Source organism: Cydia pomonella, chromosome 2 (genome assembly GCF_033807575.1).
Source record: "Cydia pomonella isolate Wapato2018A chromosome 2, ilCydPomo1, whole genome shotgun sequence".
Classification (NCBI taxonomy): domain Eukaryota; kingdom Metazoa; phylum Arthropoda; class Insecta; order Lepidoptera; family Tortricidae; genus Cydia; species Cydia pomonella.
In genome coordinates, this window is record NC_084704.1 from 20244678 (window position 1) to 20271850 (window position 27173).

General features: G+C 35.5%; 1 protein-coding gene and 1 non-coding gene across 2 annotated transcripts; one reads left to right on the forward strand and one right to left on the reverse strand.

Annotated features, from left to right (window-relative positions):
• Window positions 1–291: 291 nt before the first annotated feature.
• On the reverse strand, window positions 292–363 carry Trnaq-cug (transfer RNA glutamine (anticodon CUG)). Its single transcript has one exon. It is a non-coding gene; the product is annotated as a tRNA-Gln (tRNA).
• An 11312-nt stretch (window positions 364–11675) lies between these two features.
• On the forward strand, window positions 11676–12941 carry LOC133534596 (histidine-rich glycoprotein-like). Its single transcript, XM_061873770.1, has one exon. The coding sequence runs from the start codon at window positions 11828–11830 to the stop codon at window positions 12548–12550; it is 723 nt and encodes a 240-aa protein (XP_061729754.1). The 5' UTR covers window positions 11676–11827; the 3' UTR covers window positions 12551–12941.
• Window positions 12942–27173: the final 14232 nt, after the last annotated feature.

Genomic DNA, 27173 nt, shown 5'->3' on the forward strand with positions numbered 1-27173 from the left:
TTGGACGCTACTCGTTGCTAACGTTCGCGCTGGCCTGTAACAGGTATACTACGCGCATGCGTTCGAGTGCCACGCGATCACTCTCGCTCTGTCTTTCTATTCCCCCTCCCCAGGAGCGTTGAACGTTTAACGCAACAGTGCTTTCATACCCCCTCCATGATAGCGTTAAATGTTTAACACAACTTTGTTGGAAGTCACATAATAAAATAAATTATAAAATAGATTTAAAAATACATATATTCTAAAATTCGTAAATAATAGAAAATATAAAAAGAAAAAATACAAAAAGTCAGATTCCACCGAGATTTGAACTCGGATCACTGGATTCAGAGTCCAGAGTGCTAACCATTACACCATGGAACCAGCTGAGCTAATCGACGAATTTACTCGTCACAAACTCTTACTACTTTATGTTACCGATTATAGCGTTAAACGTTTAACGCAACCTTGGTGGAAGTCGCATAAGAAGTTTCACTTCAATAAATAAAACATGAAAACAGAGTTTAAATTAAAAAAGAGAACTGACAGCCCCTGATGATGACAGTCCTGGAGACAAAATACAATCATTGGAATATAGCAAGATTAGCAAGACCGAAAACATCGTAGGATGGGATGTGAAATATAGCCTCAGCCGTAAAAGTGCATGGCAACTTTATCGATGAATTCATTGACAATTTCTCCATGCAATTTCGCAGCTCACTGTACAAGAGGTCAATTGGAACTTCATTTTGATGTCAACATAATGTAATGTCAGCGTTCTTATATAGGTAGGTACAGTAGGGTTAAAAAGTTTATGGTTCATAAATTGTCCATGCAAATTTGAACCTGATGGTACAATAGGGTTGTTTCCATCTACAAATCTTAGGGCAGAATTGTATCCCAATAAATTCTTTTGAATTATAAGAACATGTTAAACTACTTTTAGGGGACCTGTAATGACCATATTTTTGTAAATATTGAATTTAAAATATCTTTTGGCACACGTCACGTGACCAAACTCGAAACGTTATTGAAGATTCTGATGACGTCACAACTCTCGGATTGACACTGTTGACAGTTAGGCGATAAAGAACAAATGACAAATGTCAGTTGACAGTTCGTATCTTCTACGTGTGTATGTGGTTATGTGTCAAACCGTAAACTGTGACGTCACACAATTTTCAAAGAGCGTTTTGGGCGCGAAAGCATCTGTCAAAATATATTTTGTTAATTTAACATATTTAAGGCCGTTTTTAGTATAAAAGTTGAATTTTAGGGCAACTTTTAGTTAATATAGAAAGTATTACAAGCGTTTCAAAAAATTGGAAACAACCCTATTGCACACGTAGGACCAAGACAGAGTGAATTGCATGCGTAAATGATAACAAAACGACATAATTTTTATTCCAAAATGTAAGTTCGATTTCGCCTCCAAGTGTTCATAATAGAAGCACCAGGTTCATTTACACCCATTAGCGAATGTTCAAGTGTTAAGCAATTAAACATCAGATGTATGATTACAACTATTAGATCGGTATTTTATGCATTCATGTTTATTATAATTATTTAAAGCAAGTGGTTCCTCGAGCTAAATAGACCTTTTTAAATGTCGCATTCACATACTGTTGGAACACTCTGCTGTGGCTCGCCCTGGAGGGGTGCGAGGTGGGGCTGAGACGTATTCGGATTCCGTCACGAATGGTACGAATGATTTATCCGAAACGAGAGGAAGAGTGCCCTGAGATAAGACGTGACAAATCAGAGCTTGAACCCGCGACATATCTCTATTTACAATTCTGTTGAGTTGACGACTTTTCCCTCGTTCTTTTATTGAACTTTATTCTACGGATAATGGAACAAGAAGTTATATTGCCAAAGCCGCTTTGTAGGATTGAGTTTTAGATTCTGAAATTTATATTCATCGAACTCGAAGTTGATGTCTTATACTTTTTTGGATTGCGTTGTCACTTAGAAACCCTTATAGTTTCGCCATGTCCGTCTGCCCGTCCGCGGCATTGCTCCGTGATCGTTAGTGCAAGAAAGTTGCAATTTGGCATGGAGACATTAATAATGCATGACGTCAGAACCGTAAAATAAAAGCGCTGGTGGCCTAGCGATAAAAGCGTGCGACTTGCCATCCTGAGGTCACCGGTTTAAATCCCGGCTCGTACCAATGAGTTTATCGGAACTTATGTATTATATATTATCCTCTGGAGTTGCAGGCGTACATAGGCTACGGAAACTGCTTACCATCAGGCCGTATGTTTGTCTGACACCGACGTAGTATAAAAAAAATATCATTTGATATTTACCAGTCGCTTTTCGGTGAAGAAAAACATCGTGTGTAAACCGGACTAATCCCAACAAGGCCTAGTTTACCCTCTGGGTTGGAAGGTCAGATGGTCAGTCGCTTTCGTAGAAACTAGTGCCTACGCCAAATCTTGGGATTAGTTGTCAAGCGGACCCCAGGCTCCCATGAGCCGTGGCAAAAATGTCGGGATAATGCGAAGAAGAAGAAGCGTACCTCCCATAAAAAATGCTTTTTTTGCTGCTCACACCCAATAGTGGGGTATCGTTGGATCGTCTTTCAAAACGAATAAGGGTCTCCAAAACCATGTATTCATTTTCGGAAATAATCGCTCTCCCCCTCTAACTTTGAACAATGAGTCCAAAAATATGAAAAAAAGTCGTGAAACATAAATAATTTCATTTAAAACAATAGCGAACATGATCACTATCAGCCGTTTTTTAGTTATTGCAAAAAATCTTCTCTCTTTAGTAAAAAGACGTACAAAGCAGTGCAAAGATACTCCCTTAATCCCTTATGCTTATAATGTACACGATACCTAATAATAGCCCTCGTTTGTCCTGTTCTGACACTTCTGCAGAATGGTAACTACGAAACCCTACATTGAGCACAGCCCGACATACTCTTGGCCGATTTTATTTTACCTTAATGGCTTTTTTTTAATGTAATAATGGGTAGGTACTAGGGCGCAGACACACCCCTGGTTGGCCCAGAACCGTTCTGTGGAATCACAAAACGGGATGCATATTCTCTGCTCAGCAACTTAGAAAAAACAAGAGCAATCGATTGTTGGAATTCGTCAAAGGAAAATAACACTCGAAAGCTCTAATCAAAGGGTTCAACAACAAATTTGCTAAGGAGCTCTTAGAGCTCAAAAGACACAAAACCTGCGCGGCGACCAGAATATTGACTGGACACTGTAAGTTGAACAAACACATGTTTCAATTTGGGAAGAAACAAGATGCGACATGCAGGTTCTGCAAGGAGTCAGAGGAGACTGCAATGCACATTCTCTGTTCCTGTGGATCACTAATGCCAAAAAGAAGTACCCACTTAGGGCGGCACGTATTGCAACCCTATGAGGTACAGAACATTACGGCCCAAAGAATCTGGAATTTCCTGGATACAACGGGAATCAGTAATGAACTTTAAAGGGCTGTCACAATAGATCACTACCTGGTCGACATGGCACTCAAAGGCCCAAAAAACCCCAATAATAATAATAATAGGTACTACATAATAGTATTTAAAGAGCACAAACGTTTCTTAATCATATTATAATCTACATTGTTGAATCTATACATATCTGAATAGCCTCATCGAGGAGCTCAGAAGCGCTTGTGTCGGATATCACAGAGGACATGTGTGTCAACAACTTGAGCTATGCTGATGATATGGTGCTGCTAGGCTGAGAATAAAAATGTTAGGCATTTGTGAAACGTATGCTGAGGCCCATGGGCTCAGGTACAATGCGTCTAAAAGCGAGCTCTTGCAATTTAAATCAGGTAACAAAAGTTACCAAATGCAGGAGGTTAAGCTTTGTGGAACAACGTTAGAAACGTTGTTCCACAAAGCTTAACCTCCTGCATAATGTGTAACCATGACAAATATTACAATGGCTGGTGTCTCCTTGTAAGTTAAATATTTACAATAACATGTGCTAGGAGGCACCGCTCTTCCATAGCTAAGTACAGTCTGTATTATACTATTCTTAAAACTATGTTCCTTAATTATTATATGACTATATATATGTGTGTGTGTGTTTGTTTGTGTGGCTTGGCTAGGCTACATATCCTAGTAATTCTTCCTCCTGATCGTAATGTTTATCTTCCAACCACCACAACTATTTGTTATTTTATTTTTTACACCATATTGCAGCTTTGGATATATATCTAGTGCTTTATTTAAAGTATTATATAAGTGAGATGAACGTTTGTTATACTGTCTACTAGCAAAAGGTGTGTACGTTTTAGGTAGGTGCATAGCAATATCTTTCCTCCGTCTTGTCAGAACGTTGCGGTCATAAATTGTGGTTTTATGCTTTCTTAGGACAGCGGTTAGTATATACAATTTTCTGACAGTAAGCAACTTACACATTTGATAAAGCTTGTCAGTTGAGAACCACATCTTTTTAAAATACATAATTTTGTGAAGACTACGCTGAGCTCTCTCAACGTCAATAAAGCGAGTCTTAGCAGCGCCACCCCAAACAGGCAAACAATAGGTTAACCCGAACTGAACTAACGATGTGTAGATCTCTTTTGAAAGATCTCTACCGTGACCAAGGGGACCCAGAACGACCCTTGGCACCACATGTCTTAAATTTTTAAAAATCCAATTAAGCTTTCGTAGACGTAATATAACATATTCGAGATGTTGGTACCAAGAGAGTCCCCGATCCACAAAGACACCCAGATATTTTGTGCTATCAACTTTTAGTATAGCGAGACAGGTTTGCTGGAAACAGTTCAGTAGATTGTTACAACAGCTATGTATTTTAATGGCAAAACTATTAACAGGTTGTGTATTACTGTATATACTGTAACATATATAATTTGTTTTAGCGGTATTTAACGTAAGAATATTGTTCTTAAGCCATTCATTAATAATTTCAAGTCCATTTTCCGCGAATTGCTGAACATCTTCCCATGAAGTACCAGTGAAGACGATGGCGGTGTCGTCAGCATACGAAAATATATCTGCATGTGGGATCTTTAAGTCGCACAAGTCATTAATACAAATTAGAAATAGCGTTGGGCCAAGCACAGAGCCTTGAGGTCCTCCGTACGTCACGTCTTCATCTTCACTGGTACAACTGCAGTCTCCCAGTTTCACCCTCTGTTTCCTGTTTGTTAAATAGTCATGGAGAAGACGAAGCGGAATATCTCTTATCCCCATCCTTTCCAAGTTGTGTAACAATATAGGGACAGAGACGGTGTCAAAAGCCTTTTTGATATCTAAATACACAGACATACTATTAAATCCATCGTCAAGATGGTCAACTATTAGTGAAGTTAGAACAGATACAGCATCTTCGGTAGATTTACCAGGTCTGAAACCGTATTGAGACGGGGATAATAAGTTAAATTTATTTAAGTACTTAAATAATCTGGTATTCAATAACTTCTTCAGTATTTTGGATATTGCTGGTAGAACAGATATAGGTCTGTAATTATTTACATCGTCTCTGTCTCCATTTTTATAAACTATTATTATAAGTATGTATATTTATATGTATGTATGTATTATGTATGTATGGTATGTTATTGTATTATATTTGGCTGTTGTTGTTGTTAAAGTAGCATCGCCCACAATCTCTCTGCTTTGCCTAAAGGTTGACTGGTAGAGAATGCCTCATGGCATTAAGTCCGCCTTTTGTACAATAAATCTCTTCTTTTGTGCAATAAAGATTAAATAAATAAATAATATTTTTAATAACCAGCAATGTCAACTATCTATGCCGTTTTTTATTTGCCTTTAGTACGAACCGCATTAACATTGTATGAAAACTTGCATAAATATTTTTTCTTATTAAATAACACACATTAATCTTCAGAAAAATACCTTCCATAGTTATATTTCACATTACAAATCTTACGAGATACCTCTCAAAATATTTAAAAATGCTACTAACATATGCAAATATTTAGTTTTACAACTTAAAAATATTTACTTAGTTGAAAACTTCACGGGTAGTCCCTGAAGGGTCGTGTAAAGCCTCTTTGTCGGGGCCTTATTCTTATAAATCGCACTGAATTTTGGGATAGAAAGGATTATGTATACGCGTGTCGACGTCTGGGGACGAAACTTTGTTGAAATACTACTTTTACCTTGTTGCAAAAACAAGAAACGACATCTGACGGCAGGTCTAATTACTTAACACATATAAGAAACTTTCGACCTTGCTGCTTTCAGTTAAATATTACGTAAATCGACAAATCGAGAAACCAAATTCCAGTTCAGTAGATCCAAATTTTGAACTATAAGTCCAAAAAATATGAAGAAAAAAAAATCGTGAAAATAAAGCCTAGTAGTAGACTTACAAGAAAACTGTAGCGAACCAGATCGGTTCAACCGTTTTAGAGTTTTTGCAAAATATATTTTGACAGACAGGTAACTACGGAAGCTTACACTGAACATGGCCCGACATGGTCTTGGCCGGTTTTTTTATTGATCAGCAGGGGACTAAGCTTGCTTATTCTAAACTAAAAATTTGAGTTATGATGAACAACTACGCAAAAATGCCGTTATCTTAAATCATCTTTTTTTTCTCTTCGTTAATTTATACACTCTTAGCTCCTATAGTATTGATCGTATAATTCTACTCTCGTATTGTTGCAAATTTAGTCTACTTTGAAACATACTGAGAAGATACTATCAAAAACTAGTTCTTTAGGGTTATAATCCACCCAGATCTAAAAAAAATCGCAGTTTTTAGATTTTTGACAAAGTTGCGTTCGGTACTATAGGTCATAAACTTGAATTATTAATTGAGCCAACATCATAAACAACTCTGCAAATAATCAAAACTAATGGATTTGACACAAACGAACCCCGTCACAAAAGGCGTCAAAGTTACTGGATTAAAATGGAACTTAGAATTTGGAAATAGAACATCTTTTATCAATTGAAGCCTGAAGGTGACATTGGGATATCTCTACATCCCAATATTCCTTGCCGTATTCGACGTTCAATCTGTCACTCATTTAATCAAATAAATTTACAAGTGCAGCTGCAGTTGCCATTCGAATGTTACCTTTTAAAAGACTCAAAAATCAGTACTAAGTTTTGGTAACGGAGACGCTGTTGCTGCATCAAAAATGAAGATATTGAAGATAGCACCAAAAATATGTAATATCACGTTAATAATGAAATGATTATTTCGACGCTTAAAAAATAAGTACCTATATTATTTTTCTTAAAATCATTAGTACATAATAATAAGTTTGTCTGAGGGTGACAATATATTCATATTGACAATTATTTTGCCATAAAAATTAATACCCAGCTAAAGCAAAGTTGACAGCGCGATAAAATTGCAGAATGAAAAAAAGTAACATTTGCATAACTATAAATACTTCAATAGGAATTAATATTTATATTGGCGTGAGGACAATTGTTGAAAGAATCTATGTATTCTTGCCAGGAACATTTATATTTTCTTTATTAGAAGAACTCATTTTTATGGCAATTATTATTCCGTGTTTCTTGTATTTTGTAGCCAATCACAGTTTACACCATCCAATTCAGTATTTTTCGATCCCGCCTTATTTACTTTTTTTATCACTTTTAAGAGGTGTTTTTCTGTTGTTTGCTTAAAACCGACTCTAACTTTAGAAGCGTTTTTGCTAAAAAACCACAAACAGCTACAAAAGTAAAAACGCTTTAAGCGTGACCTGAATGGATTTGACGTTTCTTTTTTTTAACAAGTAATTGGTCCTATAAATAACCGAATTTTATTTTTGAGGGAAAAAGTTGCGCCAAAAAAAGACCTTTTACCATGACTTTTACAGATGATGATAACAATGATCACCAATGACAGATGATGATAACAATGAAACATTATAGTAGTGGTAGTTCAGGTGCTACAGCTATTGCCTACTTTCCAGCTTGGTTTTAGACCAATTCTATTGCCACATTTTACAGTGGTATGAAAAAGTATTTTTTATCCAACAACTGTGTACATTAATAGATATTGTATCTATTCAGATAAAAAAATCATGTTAAAATTCAACTAAAAAAAATACGTTCTTTTCATGTTATTTGGACGCGTCAAACTTCGAAAGAAGATGAAACAACAAACCCCTGGTAAAGGCAAACCCTATTGTTGTTTTGATTAAATTTCGACCGGGTGATGCAGTGAAATTGCTCCTTTTATGCAGCCAGGGAAAAATGGCAATAGAAAGCGTTGTCCCCTCAGCAAACAATTGATTCAAAATGTTTGAGTTCACAGTCGTAAATCGTTGCATGTTAGGTACCTATATTTTAATTTAGTTGAGGCTAATATATTTTTACATACTGCTAGCAACTGCTAGGTAGTATCCAATAATAAAATAAAAACTGAAACACGTTTAAAACGAGAAGGTAGAAAATCATCTAATATACACTATGTTAATTTAACGTTAAATAAGTAGTAGCACAAACGAAATAGAACTAACCTCGAAATCTCTTAGACAGTCTTGAAATTTGGTATGTATGTAAATAAAACGCCCCTTATTCATGTCCATACCATTTGACATTTGTAGACCTCGAGGAATCGCCGCCATTTTGGAAAATGTGTACCTACTATCCTGGAGAAATTTGCGTTTTACTCAAAATTTACGTTATCTAGGAAAATATGGTGTAAGACAACATTAAAGCTTATTAAATTCTACACAAAAAAGTCCTAGATATCTTTGCAGACCAACCACATCTTGTTATAGAAAATACTTGCTGAATCTTGTTTTAGCACTTATACACTTCCAGGGGACATTCTCTTTATAGGAAACTCGGGAGAATATGAATTCCACTTTTGTCTATACATTTATACATGACCCCCATACACAATATCAACATTTTACTCAACTGTGTGCTAACCAAAAAGTAGGGTTATGGGTTTAAGCACTGATGGTTCAGTACACCCTGTAGCTTAGGCTTTAGCGTAAATTCAGCAAGTATTATCTATAACAAGATGTGGGTTTTCCGCAAAGATATCAGGACTTTTATATGTAGAATTTCATACGCTTTAAATTCTGCCTTACACCATACTTTTCTAGATAACGTAGATTTTAAGTAAACCGCGAATTTCTCCAGGATGGTACACATTTTCCAAGATGGCTACCATTCCTCGAGGTCCCTAAATATCAAACGGTATCGACATGAATAATGCCTTTTAATTACATACATACAAAATTTCAGGACTGTCCAAGAGATTTCGAGGTTTGTTATATTCCGATGGTGCTATGGTACCTATAGTTACTTACAGGTTACTGTCACAGTACAACACATAAAAGGCAATTTGCGGGCACGTCATTGCGAGATGAGAATATGAATTATAAAAACATATCACGAGTTCAATATATTAGTTTATCCACAGTGTATTAGTGATTAACTTACATGTTTTATGAAAATAAATATGTACTTAGGCGCAAAAGTGGTGCAAAATGTAGTATGCCATGTTGGGTCACTCCCAAGTAGCATTTTACTCCATTTAAGAGTACACATTTAGTTCCCAGGTGTACTTGAAGCATTATTACAGTTCACTCGTGATGTATAAGCTGCATTATTGCGATTAATAACACCTATACCTGTCTAAGGGACTTATAGGAGGGTAGAGTTATACTTTTATACGACTGTTGGTGTTATAATACTCTAACAACTATCCTTTAGTCAGCCGTCTGACTAAGAGCATTATAGGAGGGTAGAGATACGGCAACCGCTGTTTAACAGCCTACTTGTACGATGTTGTAGAGCTAGCATTTTAATAGAACACACATGGTCATTTATAAAGCCAAAAGCTGTTATGTTTACTTGTTTGAGACTGTTATACAGCTAGTAGCTGTAGTAGGACTTGTTTGTGATCATTAAAATAACCTTTTTTTACTAGCTGTACAGAAGTGTTTAAATGGTTCGCATGTGCACTGTAGGCTGTTAAAAGGATTATATGTGTTGTCCATTAACATCAATAGCAGTTTATTTGTCCACAAGTACTACTCTAATTTGCTGTAAGCTGAAAATGAATGTGAATGTGATATTCTGTTACACTTATCCCACAAGCTGTGTGTTTATATTACGTCGCGTGCAAAAATTTCTGAAAATGAATAACAAACCTTGGAAAATAAGAGCGAGAACCGGTGGAAGAAGAAAGGATCTCTAAAATTTCAGTATATTGAAAGAATTATACGATGATACACAATTGACCTAAACTACATCTTAAAGCTGTACATTAGTTCACATTAGAATAAATTTATAGACATTGGCTCTGTAGTGGTACAAATGTGGGACTTTATATAGGTAACAGCATTCTAACAGAACACATGTGAACCTATTATACGCTCACCGCATTAAATTGGAGTTATATCAGTTCACATAACCGTATTTCATTTCCACCATTTTGTTCTGCGTAACCTAAAATATTTACCAAATAAATCTCCAAAATTATCATGCAAATTTATCACAAAATACGCAGATAGAGCGATTGAGTTTTGGTTTCATGCTATAATTAATTACCGTAGTATAATTATAATGCCAATATAATGTAGAAAAACTGAAAATTGTTGATTTCCTCTCAGCCAGTTTTAAATATTTTAAAATGAATATCGCGTTTTTACAGAGGCGCGTGAATATTTTAGCTGTAAATATGTATACATTTCACGATAAACTTGCATTCCCATAGCATTTAACATTATTAAGAATTTAAAACAGGTACTTTACCGCGTGTTATCATAAAATTTATCCAAAGGATATCCGCCGGTGTTTCTGATGGCACACAAAAAACCAAACTTAATGAGGAATAAATAAAATAAAGAAATATAATGGACCCACGTGAATTTTAGGTAGCACTGGAGTACTTTTGTCGGATTTTATAACTGTGATAGCTGTGTATTTAGCCACTTGTTACTCTTTATTACACTCATGTACGTTGTATGGTTCACACTGCGTCCCATATAGTGCCATTAGTCAGCCTTAAGTCCGATGTTACTACTTAAACTGCTATTATAATGCTATTATACTGCTAATGTACAGCCATAGTGAACTTAAGGCTGTCTAATTTGTGCCCAAACTGGTTCTATAAGAGCATTATAGCAAGCTATACAGCTCTTATACAGCTGACTTACACAGCTTGTGGAGTACATGTGAACGACTAGACATCTCATATAGAACCCCGAATGCTACTTGGGACTAGACTTATTCAAGCGGCGGAACCACGTAGCTATTTAATTTTATCAGGCGTTTAACATTACATATTTTGGATGTTGCAACACGAGTCTTACTTAACATTAACTGCGTAAAATGCATCATAACTTAGGATATGTTTTGTCTTGCTTGGACCAATATACATCATGATACGTATCTAGTTTATTTTTATTCCTGAATCACGTTAACCTATTCAAATTGAGATGAAATAAAGACTGTAAACCGACTGTTTTAAGTTCTAATTAAGTAATATAAAATTAAGAAACATGTTAGAAACTAATATTATTTGTGAATTTGTAAATTAAATTTTCTTATTTAAACGTTCATATAAAAGATTTTAATTTAAATAAATATTTTGACACAATGAATTTCTATTAACAAATTAAACTTACATTAATTAATATAAACGTAGGTATGTAGGTACATTATATGAAACTAAATTAATTATTGAGTAAACATGTCAAAATGTCAATAAAATGGACACAAACGAATCACACAATACAATTACACTTTGTAACGGTCCAGCGCTCGTTGGAGTATGCAACTGAACCTTGTCCCTGAGTTGCGGAACGCTTTCTTCATCTTATTTGAGACTATAAATAGATAAGATAACATTCATCGATCACAAAACAAACTCAACCAACAATGAAGTTGGTTATAGCAGTGGCACTAGTCTGCCTTGTGGCGGTGTACGCCAGGGAGATAGACCAGACTCAGGATCTGGTTCCCGCAGAGAGCAAAGGCCATCATCATGAGTCTGGTGGCGGCAAAGAGCACCACGCCCACCACCATCATGAACATGGGGAAAAAGGACACAAAGGCCATAAAGGGCATCATCATCACCACAAGGGTGAGCATGGTGACCATGGAAAACATCATCATGAGGGTCATCACGAGGAACATGGCGGCGGACACAAAAAACATCACGATGAACACGACCATCATGGTCACCATCATGAACATGGACACCATCATAAAGGTGGCAAACACGGCCATAAGAAACATCATGACAAAGGTGAAAAGACTGAAGGTTACCATAAGAAGTACCATAAGGATCACTTCCATAAAGACCATCATTTCTATGATGATCATCATCACGAGGGTAAACATCACAAGCATGGCAAACACCACGGACATCATGAAAAACACGGCGGCGACCACAAGAAGGGCGGACACCACGAGCACGGTCATCATGAACACCATCATGGCAAGCACGGTCATCATGACAAGCATCATCATGACGAAGATCACAAAGGACACAAGGGTCACCACGGTCACGAAGAGCACCACCACCACCACCATGACCATGGTAAGAAAGGTGGTCACCATGACGGAAAGGAGTGGGGCTTCCATCATGGGAAGCATTGATCTCATACCAAATTTGAGCTGTGATATTTTGTCTAGAAACGTGCGGGTTTTATGGAAAGCCCAATTTTAGTCGTTTTTTATTGTTATTTAGTTTTGATACTTTGTTGATTTTTAGTTAGGAACTAATGTGTAATCGATATGTTTTGTATGATACTTCATTAGTTTTGTAAAGAATAAAAGAAATTTCAATTCTACTGGGTTCCATTACTTGAACAGTAGCCCTAACATCAGCATCGACGGTGAATTAATTAAATTTAAATAAAAATATCCTTGACGAAAACATTTTTGAAAGACTTCGACTTCTAGATGTACTTTAGAACACCCGTAAACAATTATTAGTAAGTACAATAAAGTTGGAAACCTACGTCAAAGTAAATCATAATTAATAATCTACTATTTTATGATCTTGGTAGTTTTGGCCCCCGTAGTACTAAATTATTAGTAAGTTTGAAGTTCAACCATTAGGCGTCCGAACCTTACATAGCAATGTGTTCATTATGGTTGTCAAGTTTATTATTATTGAATATTATTATTATATTTGATGCCTTTATAGCTACGTGTAACTAAAGAAAAAAAAAAGACGAAGGACCGAAGATGACCGCTATGTCAACGAGCTTTCACTTCTTAAAATAAATTACTAGGCATGTCCAAATTTCCAGCGTTATATGCCTATTGCCTATATAGGTACAATATAAGAACAATATATTATTACTTTTAATAAATTAAACAATATAACTTAATTGATAGTAATTAATCAAATTAAATTGAATCGGTCTTGAATTCAGTCATTAATGGTGGGTTAATTAGGTAGTATTATTTTTAAAATAAAACCAATATACACTAAAAGTGGTCTCGCAACGCAAACAACAGCGTTTAGTGTAAACATGTATGTATTGTTAGAGCAATTTAGATTTAGTTTTGCTATACTCTTTATAACTGTATCTGGAGGCTCAGCGGTGTCCCCGCCAAGACAAGACAAAGGACACTGCCCACCGTTTCTTAACGCGTTTTGTCTTATTTCCGAATCCTCATTCTCATAGCTTTGGTTTCGGTTTGGATGAAGCTAAAGAGCTCAAATTTCTAAGATATAAACGTAGTTGGCAAACTTATTAAAAGCACTAAATTTTATTAGGCTACCTATTATACTTTAGATATTATCAAGACTTATGAATTTACATCATAGAAAATACAGAGTACATGCTAACAAGCTGTGTATACAAACACGTTCTGTGACCTGTACCCCTAGTGTAAATAAATTCGATTTCCAAACGTGACGTACGCGTTTGCGTTTAGTCTCATTTTGTATTGGATTTCGAAAGAGCGCGCCAAGCGGGACGTTTTGGAACCTCAAAATCCTATACAAAATGAGACTTAACGCAAACGCGTTCGTCACGTTATGATGTCGATCAAAGTTACACTAGGGGTACAGAAATCTATAATTTTCACCCTCTAACTCGTTGAAACACCTACACCTACAAAAATGAAAACTCTGGTTTCTGAAGTCCTAGAATTGTGAAATTGGGTAAGGTAGCCGTGATTGGAATGCTAATAACGATACAATAATAAAAACAATCTGAGTTCAGATTTGAACCGGGTTCATAAACCCCAACGGTCCAACGAGTACCTAGTTTATAATTTGGTACATTCGTTGAATACTAAATAAGTATGTTAAACTTATCTAGCAGTGATAGACATTATAGTTTACTTGACATTGAGAGATCTCACAACCTTTTAGTGTGAAAACTATACGAGCTTGGTAGTCTTGGCTATACTTTACTTTAATGTTTTTGGAGGGTGAGTTTTTTTGGCCGGTCTAATCGTTTTATAGATGTCGCCAGCATAAGGCTTACATGTCAATCAGAATACGAACAGTATCAAATTCCTTGCCTTGCTGGATGGATGCCAACCCCATTTAGTGCCTCAACTGAAATTAACTCTCAACTACATTCCTCAATATGGTTAATTTTCGAAAAAATATAAACCGGTTTCAAACCGGTACTTCGTTATTATAAAATAAACCTTACTTATTTTACAGGAAGGTATGAAACCTTCCATTATGCGCAAGCTTCATTAAGAAATGCCAAAAGTTTGGAATTTTATTTTCTAATAACTTAAAACCCGGACACACTCGCTATATACCTACATTATAGAATCGAGAAACTTTTCACCGAGCTCTCCAGCGTAAACTATAAAATGTAAACCAAATCCCAAATTGGTTTACGTGTTGCAAGCTCGTAACACAACTACTAGTCAATAGAGCACGTAAAACTCCACTAAAGAGTGCACAGGGGACCGCAAAATATGCATACAGCTTACAGTTTTATAACTAAACCAATTTGTATTCGAAATCCCTTAGCTCCACATAGATACGAAAACTAAAAGCCGAAACTACACGCAGCTACATCCAGTTTGGCTAGTTTTAGCCTTTAGTTTTTATACACAGAAATAAACAGTTCAATTTGAATTCATTTCAACATGAATATATGTTTTTTTATTTGCCTTTACTCTTTTAAAATAATTCTTTAGGTTTCTAGGTTCTACTTTTTAGGTGAAGCTGAGTTATGATGATGTTTACCTATAAAAGTTCAATCGACAATCACAATTGGAAACAGAAATAATAAATAAAAATATAAGTCTTTGTTGCTGTAGACCACAAAGTTACTAAATAAATTTTCTGCTTAACAGACGGACTCGGGGAAGCAGCTGAAACGCCAATAGCAAAATATAAGGAAAGTAGTTAACGGTAATGCAGTTCCGGGCACTTGTCTGCGGCACAGCCTACATACGACCAGAACAACCACTGCTCATAAATAACTGTAGGCGTAGCGTAGAGGTGAAAATATTAACGTTAATACTACTGTAATAACCTACCTTATGGATTCCGAGATATCAATGATTTTACTAACCAAAAAATAGCATACAATCAGATCCACAGCGCAGGCTTCGTTACATTACAAAAAACTCATACACCTCAGGTTTCGTCAAGACAGAATGTCTATTTAAAGTAAAGTGTATTTTTCCGAGCAAGCATACAAGGAGTGACGAAAGTATGCTTGTTCGAGCTGCTGAGGTGAAAAAATATTTTACTTTTTTGTATCCTTCTCACAGAGAAATAAGCCCTTTTGTAAAATACTCGCCGACTAAGGGCATATTTTTTAATTACTAAGTCATGAAACGCAATGGAAATTCTAAGCCAAATATTTGTCTTTATATAAAACTATCTCAGTATGTTGAATTCATACAATTATTTTATACCTAAGTTTAACTAATTTTAATTTTGTAATTTGACATGTTTAGCTTTATAATTCGATTAAATTCATCTAATGTCAATAAATTTCATTATATTTAATTTAATTACCTTAATTGTTATGCATAGAAATGTATAAAGAATTTAATTAATGTTAAATATTATTGCTCACACAGGTATAATGTATTGTAATGTGACGATATACAATTAATAATCTATCCATCCATCATAAATACATTTTAGGCGTCATTGCTATAAATAACAAAGATTACATAATTATATTTTTATAATTATTAGACTGTTACGTTAAGCGAAAAAAATATCCACCTCAATTCAATGTATATCCACCTCAATTTCAATGCAAGTTGCGGTCTCCCGTGAGTGTCCATATCTTCGTGTCCCTAGGTTACAAACGCATTAACGTATTATATACTATAATTAAAAACAATTAAAAAGTAAAACAAAACGGCGAACTGTGTAAATATTGATAATTTTTTTATTGCTTTTAATTACTTTTCACACGAGCGGTTCGTACTTTAAGATACGTCAAATATAACTTTATTGATATATAAGATACAAAAACATATCAGAAACAATAAATAAACTTAACATTAAGATTAATTTAAATACAGACTATACAAAAATAAAACTACACTAAACTAAACTAAACTAAATCTAAAAACCGGCCAAGAGCATGTCGGGCCACGCTCAGTGTAGGGTTCCGTAGTTACTCTTCCGTCACAATAAGCTAAACTGGAGTCTAAAGTATAGTAAATTGTTAACCAAGGGGTGAAACGGTACCTTTCACCCGAGTTAAACAAATAGACAAATTTGCATAATCAGTACATAATTAAAGTAAGTCTTTTTACTATGAAGGGAAAACTTTTTGCGATAACTCAAAAACAGCTAAACTGATCATATCCGCCATAGTTTTCATTTAATGTCTTTCTTAAGCTCTACTTCCACAATTTTTTTCATATTTTTTGGACCTATGGTTCAAAAGTTAGAGGGGGGGGGGACACAATTTTTTTTTTCTTTCGGATCGATTATCTCCGAATATATTCACTTTATCAAAAAATGTTTCTTTAAAACCCTTATTAGTTTTGAAAGACCTTTCCAACGATACCCCACACTCTAGGGTTGAAGCGAAAAAAAAATTTCACCCCGACTTTACGTGTAGGGGAGGTACCCTAAAAAAAATTAAATTTTTAGATTTTATTGTACGACTTTGTCGGCTTTATTGATTTATATATCCATGCCAAATTGCAGCTTTCCTGCACTAACGACCACTGCCAAAGCCTCGGACAGACAGACAGACAGACAGACGGACATGGCGTAACTATAAGGGTTCCTAGTTGACTACGGAACCCTAAAAAGGCCCCTGCGTCAAGGTCCCGAAGATTCAGGCTGCGTTACCACCTGAACTGCCAGACTGATGCGTTGAGCGAGGTAACTGCCAGCTCTCCGGTCCCCAGTTGCATCCCTGACTCTCTTTGAAAGGTCTACAAAGAGACTCAGAGCGTCAGAACTTCATCTCGACGCCGAACGAAAAAAACACTGTATTCGGCACCGAGGCCGCAGTATTTCCCCACTTTGCCATTTTCAGCCGCCTCCGCAGTAGCTGCCGCCCTTACAGCTGTTCCCCGGAGATGTGACCGTGCTAGCGTGTCCACGCAGGTTGCATCCCACAGCATCAGCACCTGCCCCATACTCCAAACAAACAAAAACGTCATTGTTGACACTGACATATCCGATCCATATCGTATCTAGACCTATTATTTGATTCGAATCGAGCCGTGAGACATTTAGCAATTAAAATGATTAAACTTCTATTGTTTATCTAGACGATGCCAATGTTGGGTTAATTTTAGTTGATTGTTTGATTGGTTGATCTCGTGTAAGCACTGTACGTATACATATACACTACACAGATAGCCCCCGGGGAAGTTGAGAAGGCTACACACTTATGAAGCTTACCGATTTGTACGCAATCTTTATATTACCGACCTGCGGATACTCATTAAGCGTTCATTGCCCTGGGCTCTTTGTAATCTATCTTATAAAAATGCTTTATGTTAACTATTGGAAAATTGCAGAATAAAGTACCTAAGTATGGGCAAAACATTCTCTGAATGAACGAACAATTTTTTTTATATGAATAAGTACTCGTTCGTTTTTTAGATATAGGTATAAATTAAAAGGACAAAAATCTTTTAAAAAGTTTTGCGCTATGAACTAATATTATTCTTACTTTTCAAATTTAAGAATAATATTTGCCAGTACCTATGAGACAAGTGCATGGCTCAAAACAAAACAAATCACAAACAACAATAAAAACAATACCTCTTTTCACCTCAGCACTAGCATATCCTGCTGTCAAAAAAAAGGATAATTAGGACAACGATATTTTGTTTTCCGTTTTTTATCCCGCAACGTCATTTAGGTAGTAAAAAACTTTTCTTTCTTTTTGCATGTGGCAGGAAAAAAAATCTGGTACGGTTTTTTACTAACCATGCCCATTTTGATAATATAATGATTTAGATAGTAACATACGGCACAGTCGACAAATTACGCAACCTTTATTTACCTAAAAGAGAATAGTCTCGCAATGACAATGAGATCGGTTGATAACGCGAGTGTTCGAATGATGTAAAGGAAGTGCTCTCGTCAAACGTTTCCGGCTGAATGAGCACTTGACGTTACTACGCGACCATTCCCAGACGAGCCTCTGCCACAGTAATCTTAGTTGACAGTATTATTATCGGTGTCGTCTCTAGAACTTATATGCAAACTCTGAAAATATGATCTTACTTTGATTCTACGTGTCTACCTATTTATTACTTGCACTAAATCTCGCTCGTTATTGTGCATTATTATTTACTTAAATGAGTGTTATCGCATATAATTAAACTTTCTACATTGTTTTTAAGATCTTGAAGAAAGACTGTTTAACATTAGCTGACCGATTTCTCGAACTACCCGCACTTGATCTAGCTTTAAAAGTCACGTAGTTAAAATATCCTGATATTAACAACTGTATTATGTCTTCGAGAGGTCGTCTTTGAAACGTCGGACGTAATTATAAAGCTTAGTTATAGGCGATTAAATCCAGTTTATTTAAATAATAATGTATAAAAATCGTTAGTCTATAGTTCAATCAATCAATCTCCTGGCAATTTCCCTATTCGGGGTCAGCCCTCCTAATACATTTGCGCCAGTCATGGCGATTCTGAGTCAGTTCTGGCGTGAAGCCCATCGTCAGCATATCATTGTTAATAGTCCTTGTTCAGGTTGTCGGTGGGCGGCCTCTTCCCGTCTTCACTTCATCTATGGCCAGGACCTTTCTGATCATATGATCCAGGTCTCTGCGCATGACGTGGCCTTACCAGCGTAGACGGCTTTCCTGCATTACATAATAAAATAAAATAAAGTAAAATAACATTTATATTATATTAAATTCAAATTAGACATATTCGCTAGCGTGTGTGTATCTAACTTTCTATGCATCTTGCTCGTACTGGCATATTAATGGGCGTATAAATACTATAAATTACGCAGAAGTTTGCGGTCTCAGTGTCAAACTAGTGGTAGCCATGCTGAATAGATTTCCTTTAATTTTGGCACCCTTCGATGTTACTATTGTAGCAAGAAAAGTAATAGTATTCGTATTTATATTAACTAACTGTTTGATATTTCAACTGCGAAGATTAGCATGGTCCAATGGCTACAAGGCATAAGCGTACGTGGAGTCGACAGGTCCTCGGCACAAGGGCTTAGGTCGCAATCAAAGAGACCGAATGACGCTTTAAGACACCGGACCGTTATATATCATATGATGCGTATGTGATGCCTAATATCAGTGGCTGTAAGAATTTTATAAAAACCAAGTCTGGAAAACCTGTAACTTTTCGTTTTTCTAAACAACCCTATGGCCACTTTTGACCCTTAACTTAATCATGTAACATTTAGTTACATAATTAGTATGTAATGTCTGCATTAGCAAGGTAACAGATGGATAGCTTGGAAGCAAGTGGGTTTAGGTCGTTTTGTTTTCTGCTAGGCATATGCGTCGTGTCGTTTAAAAATTGTAATGTAATAAACACCTACGGTCGCAGACAGAGCATGTGGTCAATATAAGTATAATCACAAAACGAAACAAAACGTTCACTTTGGCAAAGTAAACACATTTTTGGTAGTTGTAAAACCTTAATCACCTAGGTAGTATTCTTTGTTTTATGTTATAAGATTTAATTCATTAGGTAATTTTTGACATATCTATCACGAATAAATTCGATGATTTCTGTGTTCTGATTTCAAATGATAAGAAACCAAATAGGGATTTTATAACTAGGTATATAATATCTATTTACAGTACATATGGTTCTACTTTTCCGCACTAGTGCGTAAATTAGCAACTTATGTAACTATGTCGAAAATTTAAAGGGTCATATGTACTGTAAAACGTACGATACATGTGCCAATAGGTCATTCGCAACTCGTGTCGATTTAAAACACTCCCTTCGTTCCTGTTTTTCCCACTTGTATCGTAAATAACTATTACCACGTTAGCAATCACCGTATCCTGCGGAAATACGGACGCTTATATCTTCAACACGTGTATGCGTAATGTTTAGGTGTCGTCTAAGTTTATCCGAAGTCACTTATAACGAAGTACCTACTTGTAACGGGCCTAAAATCATCTGACATCGTGGCTGTCACTTTCTAACAACTTTTGAACGAGAGTGGCGCATGTGTGACACGATAAGTAATAAAAGAACCTACACCCTACGTACGTGTAGGTTTTAAAGCTCTGTGGCAGCGGCCAAGTGCGTGTTGGACTACGCATAATAGGGAGTTCCGTACCTCATACAATACAAAAAGCCATACAAGCAAAAGGTGTATCTTCTCAGCACTTACTTCATTTTAATACTTAAGTCGTTTTATATGTTGTTTTAATACTTACATCAAACCTTTATCTTAGCCCACGTAATTTTTCCACTTTTAAATTTATTCTAAGTTTATCTTTTAGGCATAGAATTCTAATATGTAATAGGTAAATAATACATAATATTGAAATGGCTAATACATATGTACTTATACTAGAACTACATACTCCACACTACATATACTCTTTATTGCATACCTCAATAAAACAAGACAATACAAAAGCAAAACAGAAACACAAGCATAGGTAAACCACAGGCGGTCTTATCGCTAAAAAGCGTTTTCTTCCAGATAACTTTTGGGTAGCGGAAATTAATACATTTAAATATGTCAGTAGGTGTTGCAAGTGCAATGAAAGAAATCTTTCACTAAATACTTAGAAAACAGACAAATTACCATGCAATTAAAAACCGGTCAAAAGCGAGTTCGTTTTACTCACGCACCGAGGGTTCCGTACAAACTCAGAATTATCTCGTGTAACTATTTGCTATGTGCACGACTGTCACGCAACCTAGCGTCCGCAAGTCTAGGGGAAAACGTCAATGCACTACATCTTATAAAACTACTCCAAAACTAAAAACTACTAAACAGATTTTCATACGACTTTCATCTATCAATAGAGTGATTATTGAGGAAGGTTTAGGTCTCTAATTTGTTAAGGTTTTGTGTAAATTAGCTGAAATATAACTATGTTGTCGGAAAAAATCACGCTGGCTAGGAGCTTTAATCTAAAAAGCTGCCTACAGTTTTAATAATAAAATTATCCAATTAAATACGTTAGTTATATTAAGCATTTCATACAGATTACAATGGTCCCTTACACCTTCTTCCTTCTTCCTCGCTTTGTTCCGGCATGTTAAAGACGCTGTCTTTAACATTTCGTAGTTACTAGTTCTAATTTATACCACATTATGCGCTGGGATCGCTTTACTTACCCCCACCATGCACTTCGCGCGGTCCCAATAAAGGGGAAAAACTTTTGATCAAAAGTACTTATACTAAGTATAATTGTGTACAGCGCCATCTATCGGCAAATTATCTAACTAATTTGCTCGATGTAATCCACGTATGGTTGGCTTTTCGAGGATAATTCTGTATCATGTGAACCGATTTCAATTTTTTTTCTTTTATTTGAATAAAAGTGACTTTAATGTAATGCCTTTAAATTTATTCAAGTGTAATATATTGCAAATTGAAATCAGAAATATTTTTGTTAGTTCAAAAAAGTTACCAATATAGAGGTCTGTACCCCTAGTGTAAATAAATTCGATTTTTGTATGTGATTGAGAAAGAGCGCGCCAAGCGGGACGTTTTGGAAACTCAAAATCCTATACAAAATGAGACTTAACGCAAACGCGTTCGTCACGTTATGATGTCGATTAAATTTACACTAGGGGTACAGAATATGTTTTTCCTCTAAAATTTGCTGATTATAAACTTTTTGTTGAAACTTATTTCTTTCGATCCGCTTCTTTCAGAGCATGAGAAATGAAAATTAATTTTGTGTTCACTTCTGTTTTATATACAGTTTTCAAATTATCAATTTATATACAGTTTAGGGTTTGAGTTTTACCCTTCTAGTATTAAGAAACCACTAAGAAACCCAAAAAAGGCCGGAAAATAAAGAATCGCCGAGAGTGATAGACGAGCAAAGCGAGCTCGTTTAGTAAACACTAGGCTAGTACTTATTTTATAAAATGCGCGTAATAACAACTTACTCGTAAATATCAATGTATGTAGCTCAGTGTATACCGTTGCTTAGTGAGTTTTAGAGCCATGGCTGAAGGCAACTTTGCTGGCCTAATTCGACATTGCTGTATAAATATTCCTTGTCGGCGTGTCTCATTAAAGCGCATTTATGTTACTAAACGGGACATGTTCTATCCCAGTCTAATAACAAAAAGCTATGTTTGGGATTTATTTTACTCGTAAAATTATATAAAGTTATAAAGCACACTATTCTCAGAAGTCGATAGACGTCTACGACGTCTAGTCATCTAAGAACTGGTCCGCCATTATTGCTCAGACTTTTATAATTCTAATTTACTTGAAGCTAGCTGAAGCATCAAAGTTTCATGCACGTGAGGTAACAGAGTTGCCAAGTGCATCCTAGCTACGATAAATCTTAGGCACTGCGGCAAAAGATAACATGATAATATTAGATCAGATACACCATCTTAAAACTGTTAGCATTGCAATGACTACCATAAATTTCTTATCCTTCGATTTCATATATATTGTTTTATTATTTTCTTTCCACGCTTTAGCTTTTTTCGCTTTTTATATTTATATAAGCCTTAATTTGTCTAGGTATGATATTAATAGTCAAATGTATTCGTTCAGTTACATTGATAGTTATCTTTCACTTCTCAATTGAACCATATACATTTTAGATTGTAGCATATAGCATAGGTATATAGCTCTATGCTATACTGCGGTGGCAGCATGGTTCCATTTTTATCACTTGTCACTACGCCCGTCACTTTCGCGCTTACATACTTGTTAGAACGTGACAGGTATGGTGATAAATGATAAAGAGCCGACCATCTTAGTCCTACTGTTATCGGTAATTTTATCTTCAGACATCGGATTTCAGGGAGTCAAAATTTAATGATAGGTAGGGATTTCCAGTATCGATAAACTATTGATGTTCTTGCTCCAAGTTTTATTAGTAAAAATAAAATTTTGTTGAAAGTATAATAATTAAACAAAATAATAGCTATCAACGTTTCCTAAATAACACTTACAAAAATATATGCACATTTATGTATTTTCAAACAAAACTAGGAGCAATCAGTAGTATATGAGTTTATCTAATATTTTATCTAATAGTTTATAATTAAGTTTATCTATATAGGGACTCCCAACTTGTCATTAAATGTTGCCCCTGAAATCCAATATCTACTTATCATTATTATTTAATCCGTGCCGCGGCGTCAAACTTAGTTGCTAACTGTACCCGGGAGCATTGACCAATCTCAACGTAATGAATATGCATCTTTTGGTCGACTAGCTCTAAAGTAACGACTTTTCTTTAGAGGATCGTATCATAATCATAGCTTCAGTTTGGTCATTTTTAGAAGTTTACAGGTGTATACACATGGCTCACGTGTAGAAATAACTTGCAAGTATTATCAAAACAACTCAATGCCTTTCGCCCATAAGGTCCCAAATACTTATGGTTTGTAGTACAATCAAGTACATATTCTTACATATTAGTACTAGCAAAAACAGACTTGATTGAGTATCGGCTTATGAACCTTATTGCGTTGTAATAAGATTTTTTCATGGTCAGTTCATATTGACAACCAACAACCAGCTTCCAACGAGCGTGCTAACAAAAAAACTGTGCGTGATTTATTTGCTGCAAGTTCAATGATCAATTAAGTATCAGTCTCACGAATCGGTTGTGTATGTTATATATATATTATGTCTTTTAGTTTTAAATGCACCGTCTACCATCTTTTCTGCTTTTCCATAAGGTTGACTGGTAGAGAATGCATATGTTGTGTTCAGTCTCATATAGGTAGGTACACACACAAGCTGACAATGTTGCACATAAATGTCGATAGTTATTAATTAATTATGTTACGAAATGTGTTAAAGTTTTTCTTTATAAAATATATGAACGCTTTCACACAAACATTATAAAAGTTAAAATGTACCTACGTTGTGTTTACTGAAATATGACTGACTCATCAGCGCAGAGCTGAAACTACAAAAGCTAGATTGTTGAAATTTGCACATCAGGTTATATATTGTGTATCAAGAAGAAGAATATGTTTTGAAAAATATGTCTCCTAAAAAGGCTTAAAATGGTGTTGATGGCTTGTAACTGGAACACAATTTGAGTAGGTAAAAATATTGAGGGATTAGAAACTTCGGAGAAAGTCACACTCACGCCGTTAGAAAACAATAGAAGTAATCTCAATGTTTTTGAAAATTCTTCTTCTAATGTATTAAAAGGTGTCGAAACTTTTTATCAAGAACAAAAATTTTTTTCTGCCCTCCAGGCGGAAAAATAGTATGCGCACCACGGGAGGAGTCGTAGGACATTCCATCTCGCGTGTTTGCCAATTTTACACGCGGCACGCAATATCCTACTTTTCGTCCCTTGGGACACAAATAACTGTAAGTGAATTTTGGAAAAATCTTCCTGTAAGATCCTGATGATCCTGTGAGATCGAATATTTTTTTTTTGCTTTTAGTTGCTACCTCCGATAAAAGACAATTACTTAGGTAGATAAATATTATATAGTTGTACGGTCAACCAATTTGATTCCTAGGCCACTATAGAACCATGTCATAATGACTTCTACGACAGTGCTTATTGAGTGATGCATATCATGTATAGAGTAGTTAAAGCGACAAGGTTCTATAGTGGCCTAGGATTCAAATTGGTTGACTGTACAGTCAGCATCAAAAGTAACGGATCAAACAAGGTTTCAAAAGTATCTACCATTCTGTAACAGCTTAACAAAATGTGGTGGTTCTATGTGTAGAACGATTAAGACGGTAAAAGATTTACTTTTGAATGTAAATTTTAGAGATTTATCTATATTTGGAAAAGTTATCCAGAATATCAGATACTTTTGGCGCGTTGTTTCATCCGCTACTATTGATGCTGACTGTACATTACATCAAAATAATTTATTAATGAAGCTCTTAAAAAATCCTGTTTGGCCTTAAATACATTTTCGTGAATCTGTTAGCTTAATTCAGCTATCAGCTTCAATTTCCGGTTAATTCCACATTGATTATTTTTCCGCGAACTGTGAAACAGCGTGGAATCGGCATCACGTGGTGGCTTGAATAAAGCCGCCTTATAGTATTACGAGTACGTGACGACCGCCCAAGTGACATTTAAGTGTCGAGGTCGGGACTACGTTATAGGTCAAAGGATTTTTATCGCGCTCTAACCCTGTTACCACGGAATGCGACATAAAATAGCAGATTGATTAGAAAGTATACGTAATCTACCTAAGAAAGTATATGGTATATTTATTAGTATATTTGGTATTTTTTTAATACTTATATAAATAGTATGTATGTTTGTGTTTTATAATCTCCATATTTAGCTCCTTGCACTAGTTGCACTACCTGTTGACTTTTGTATGAGTTCTAAATTTCCTGCTACCTAAAGGTAGTCCGGAAGAGATCGCTTTTTAGCGATAAGACCGCCGGTTGTTACCTGGTTCTATTTTCCTTAAAAAAATGTTATAATAAATAATTATAACAAAATTCTCAAAACATTGCGTCTTAGAATAAACTTTTAGTGTGCTAAAAATCAAAACACAAGTTATTTTTAAAAGTCACTAAACAAATGTTAGTCAGTTTGAGTAGTACAGCTTTATGTTTTGCTCCTGTTACAAGCCACACCCGTGTATACCGTAACAGGTTTCATGTGAACGCTAGCTGTATGTAACACATGATTTAAAATGCAATAAATGCATTTTGATATTGAATTTGAATATTGTTATAAACATAAAACATAACATCTTTGTTTTGAATTGTAAATATCGTATCGTACTCGTTTGTGTGAGAAGAAACCTATGTTTAAATACGAGCGCACACTGTGGAAAGTATACAGGTTGGCATACACAAGTGGGGTGGATAACGCATTTTATTTGCTGAACATTGGGTGATATCCTTCGGTTTTCGCCTATATCACGAACGTATTTGAACACAGAAATCCCCGTTAAGTGCTTTTGTTTTTTACTACCTGTCTGCCTCTTTTTCCCTTCAACGATCGATTCACGAGTAGTTTTATTCATTGAACAATAGATGTTAATTTACTGACTTATTGGTACAAATTAAAAATGAAATTCTTTATCTAGAGCACGCTACCATGACTATCATAATGTTACTTATCCGTGTATAAATGACAGTTAGTCCACATTTTATCCTTTTTAGGGTTCCGTAGCCGAATGGCAAAAAACGGAACCCCTTATAGATTCGTCATGTCCGTCTGTCTGTCCGTTTATGTCACAGCCACTTTTTTCCGAAACTATAAGAACTATACTGTTCGAACTTGGTAAGTAGATGTATTATATGAACCGCATTAAGATTTTCATACAAAAATAGAAAAAAAAACGATAAATTTTGGAGGTTCCCTATACTTAGAACTGAAACTCAAAAAAAATTTTTTCATCAAACCCATACGTGTGGGGTATATCTATGGATAGGTCTTCAAAAATGATATTGAGGTTTCTAATATCATTTTTTTCTAAACTGAATAGTTTGCGCAAGAGACACTTCCAAAGTGGTAAAATGTGTGTGTGGGTCCCCCCTGTAACTTCTAAAATAACAGAATGATAAACCTAAAAAAAATATATGATGTACATTACCATGCAAATTTCCACCGAAAATTGGTTTGAACGAGATCTAGTAAGTAGTTTTTTTTTAATACGTCATAAATGGTACGGAACCCTT

Coding starts and splice junctions, on each gene's coding strand:
- LOC133534596 (XM_061873770.1), top strand. CDS start 11,828: ATGAAGTTGGTTATAGCAGTGGCACTAGTCTGCCTTGTGGCGGTGTAC.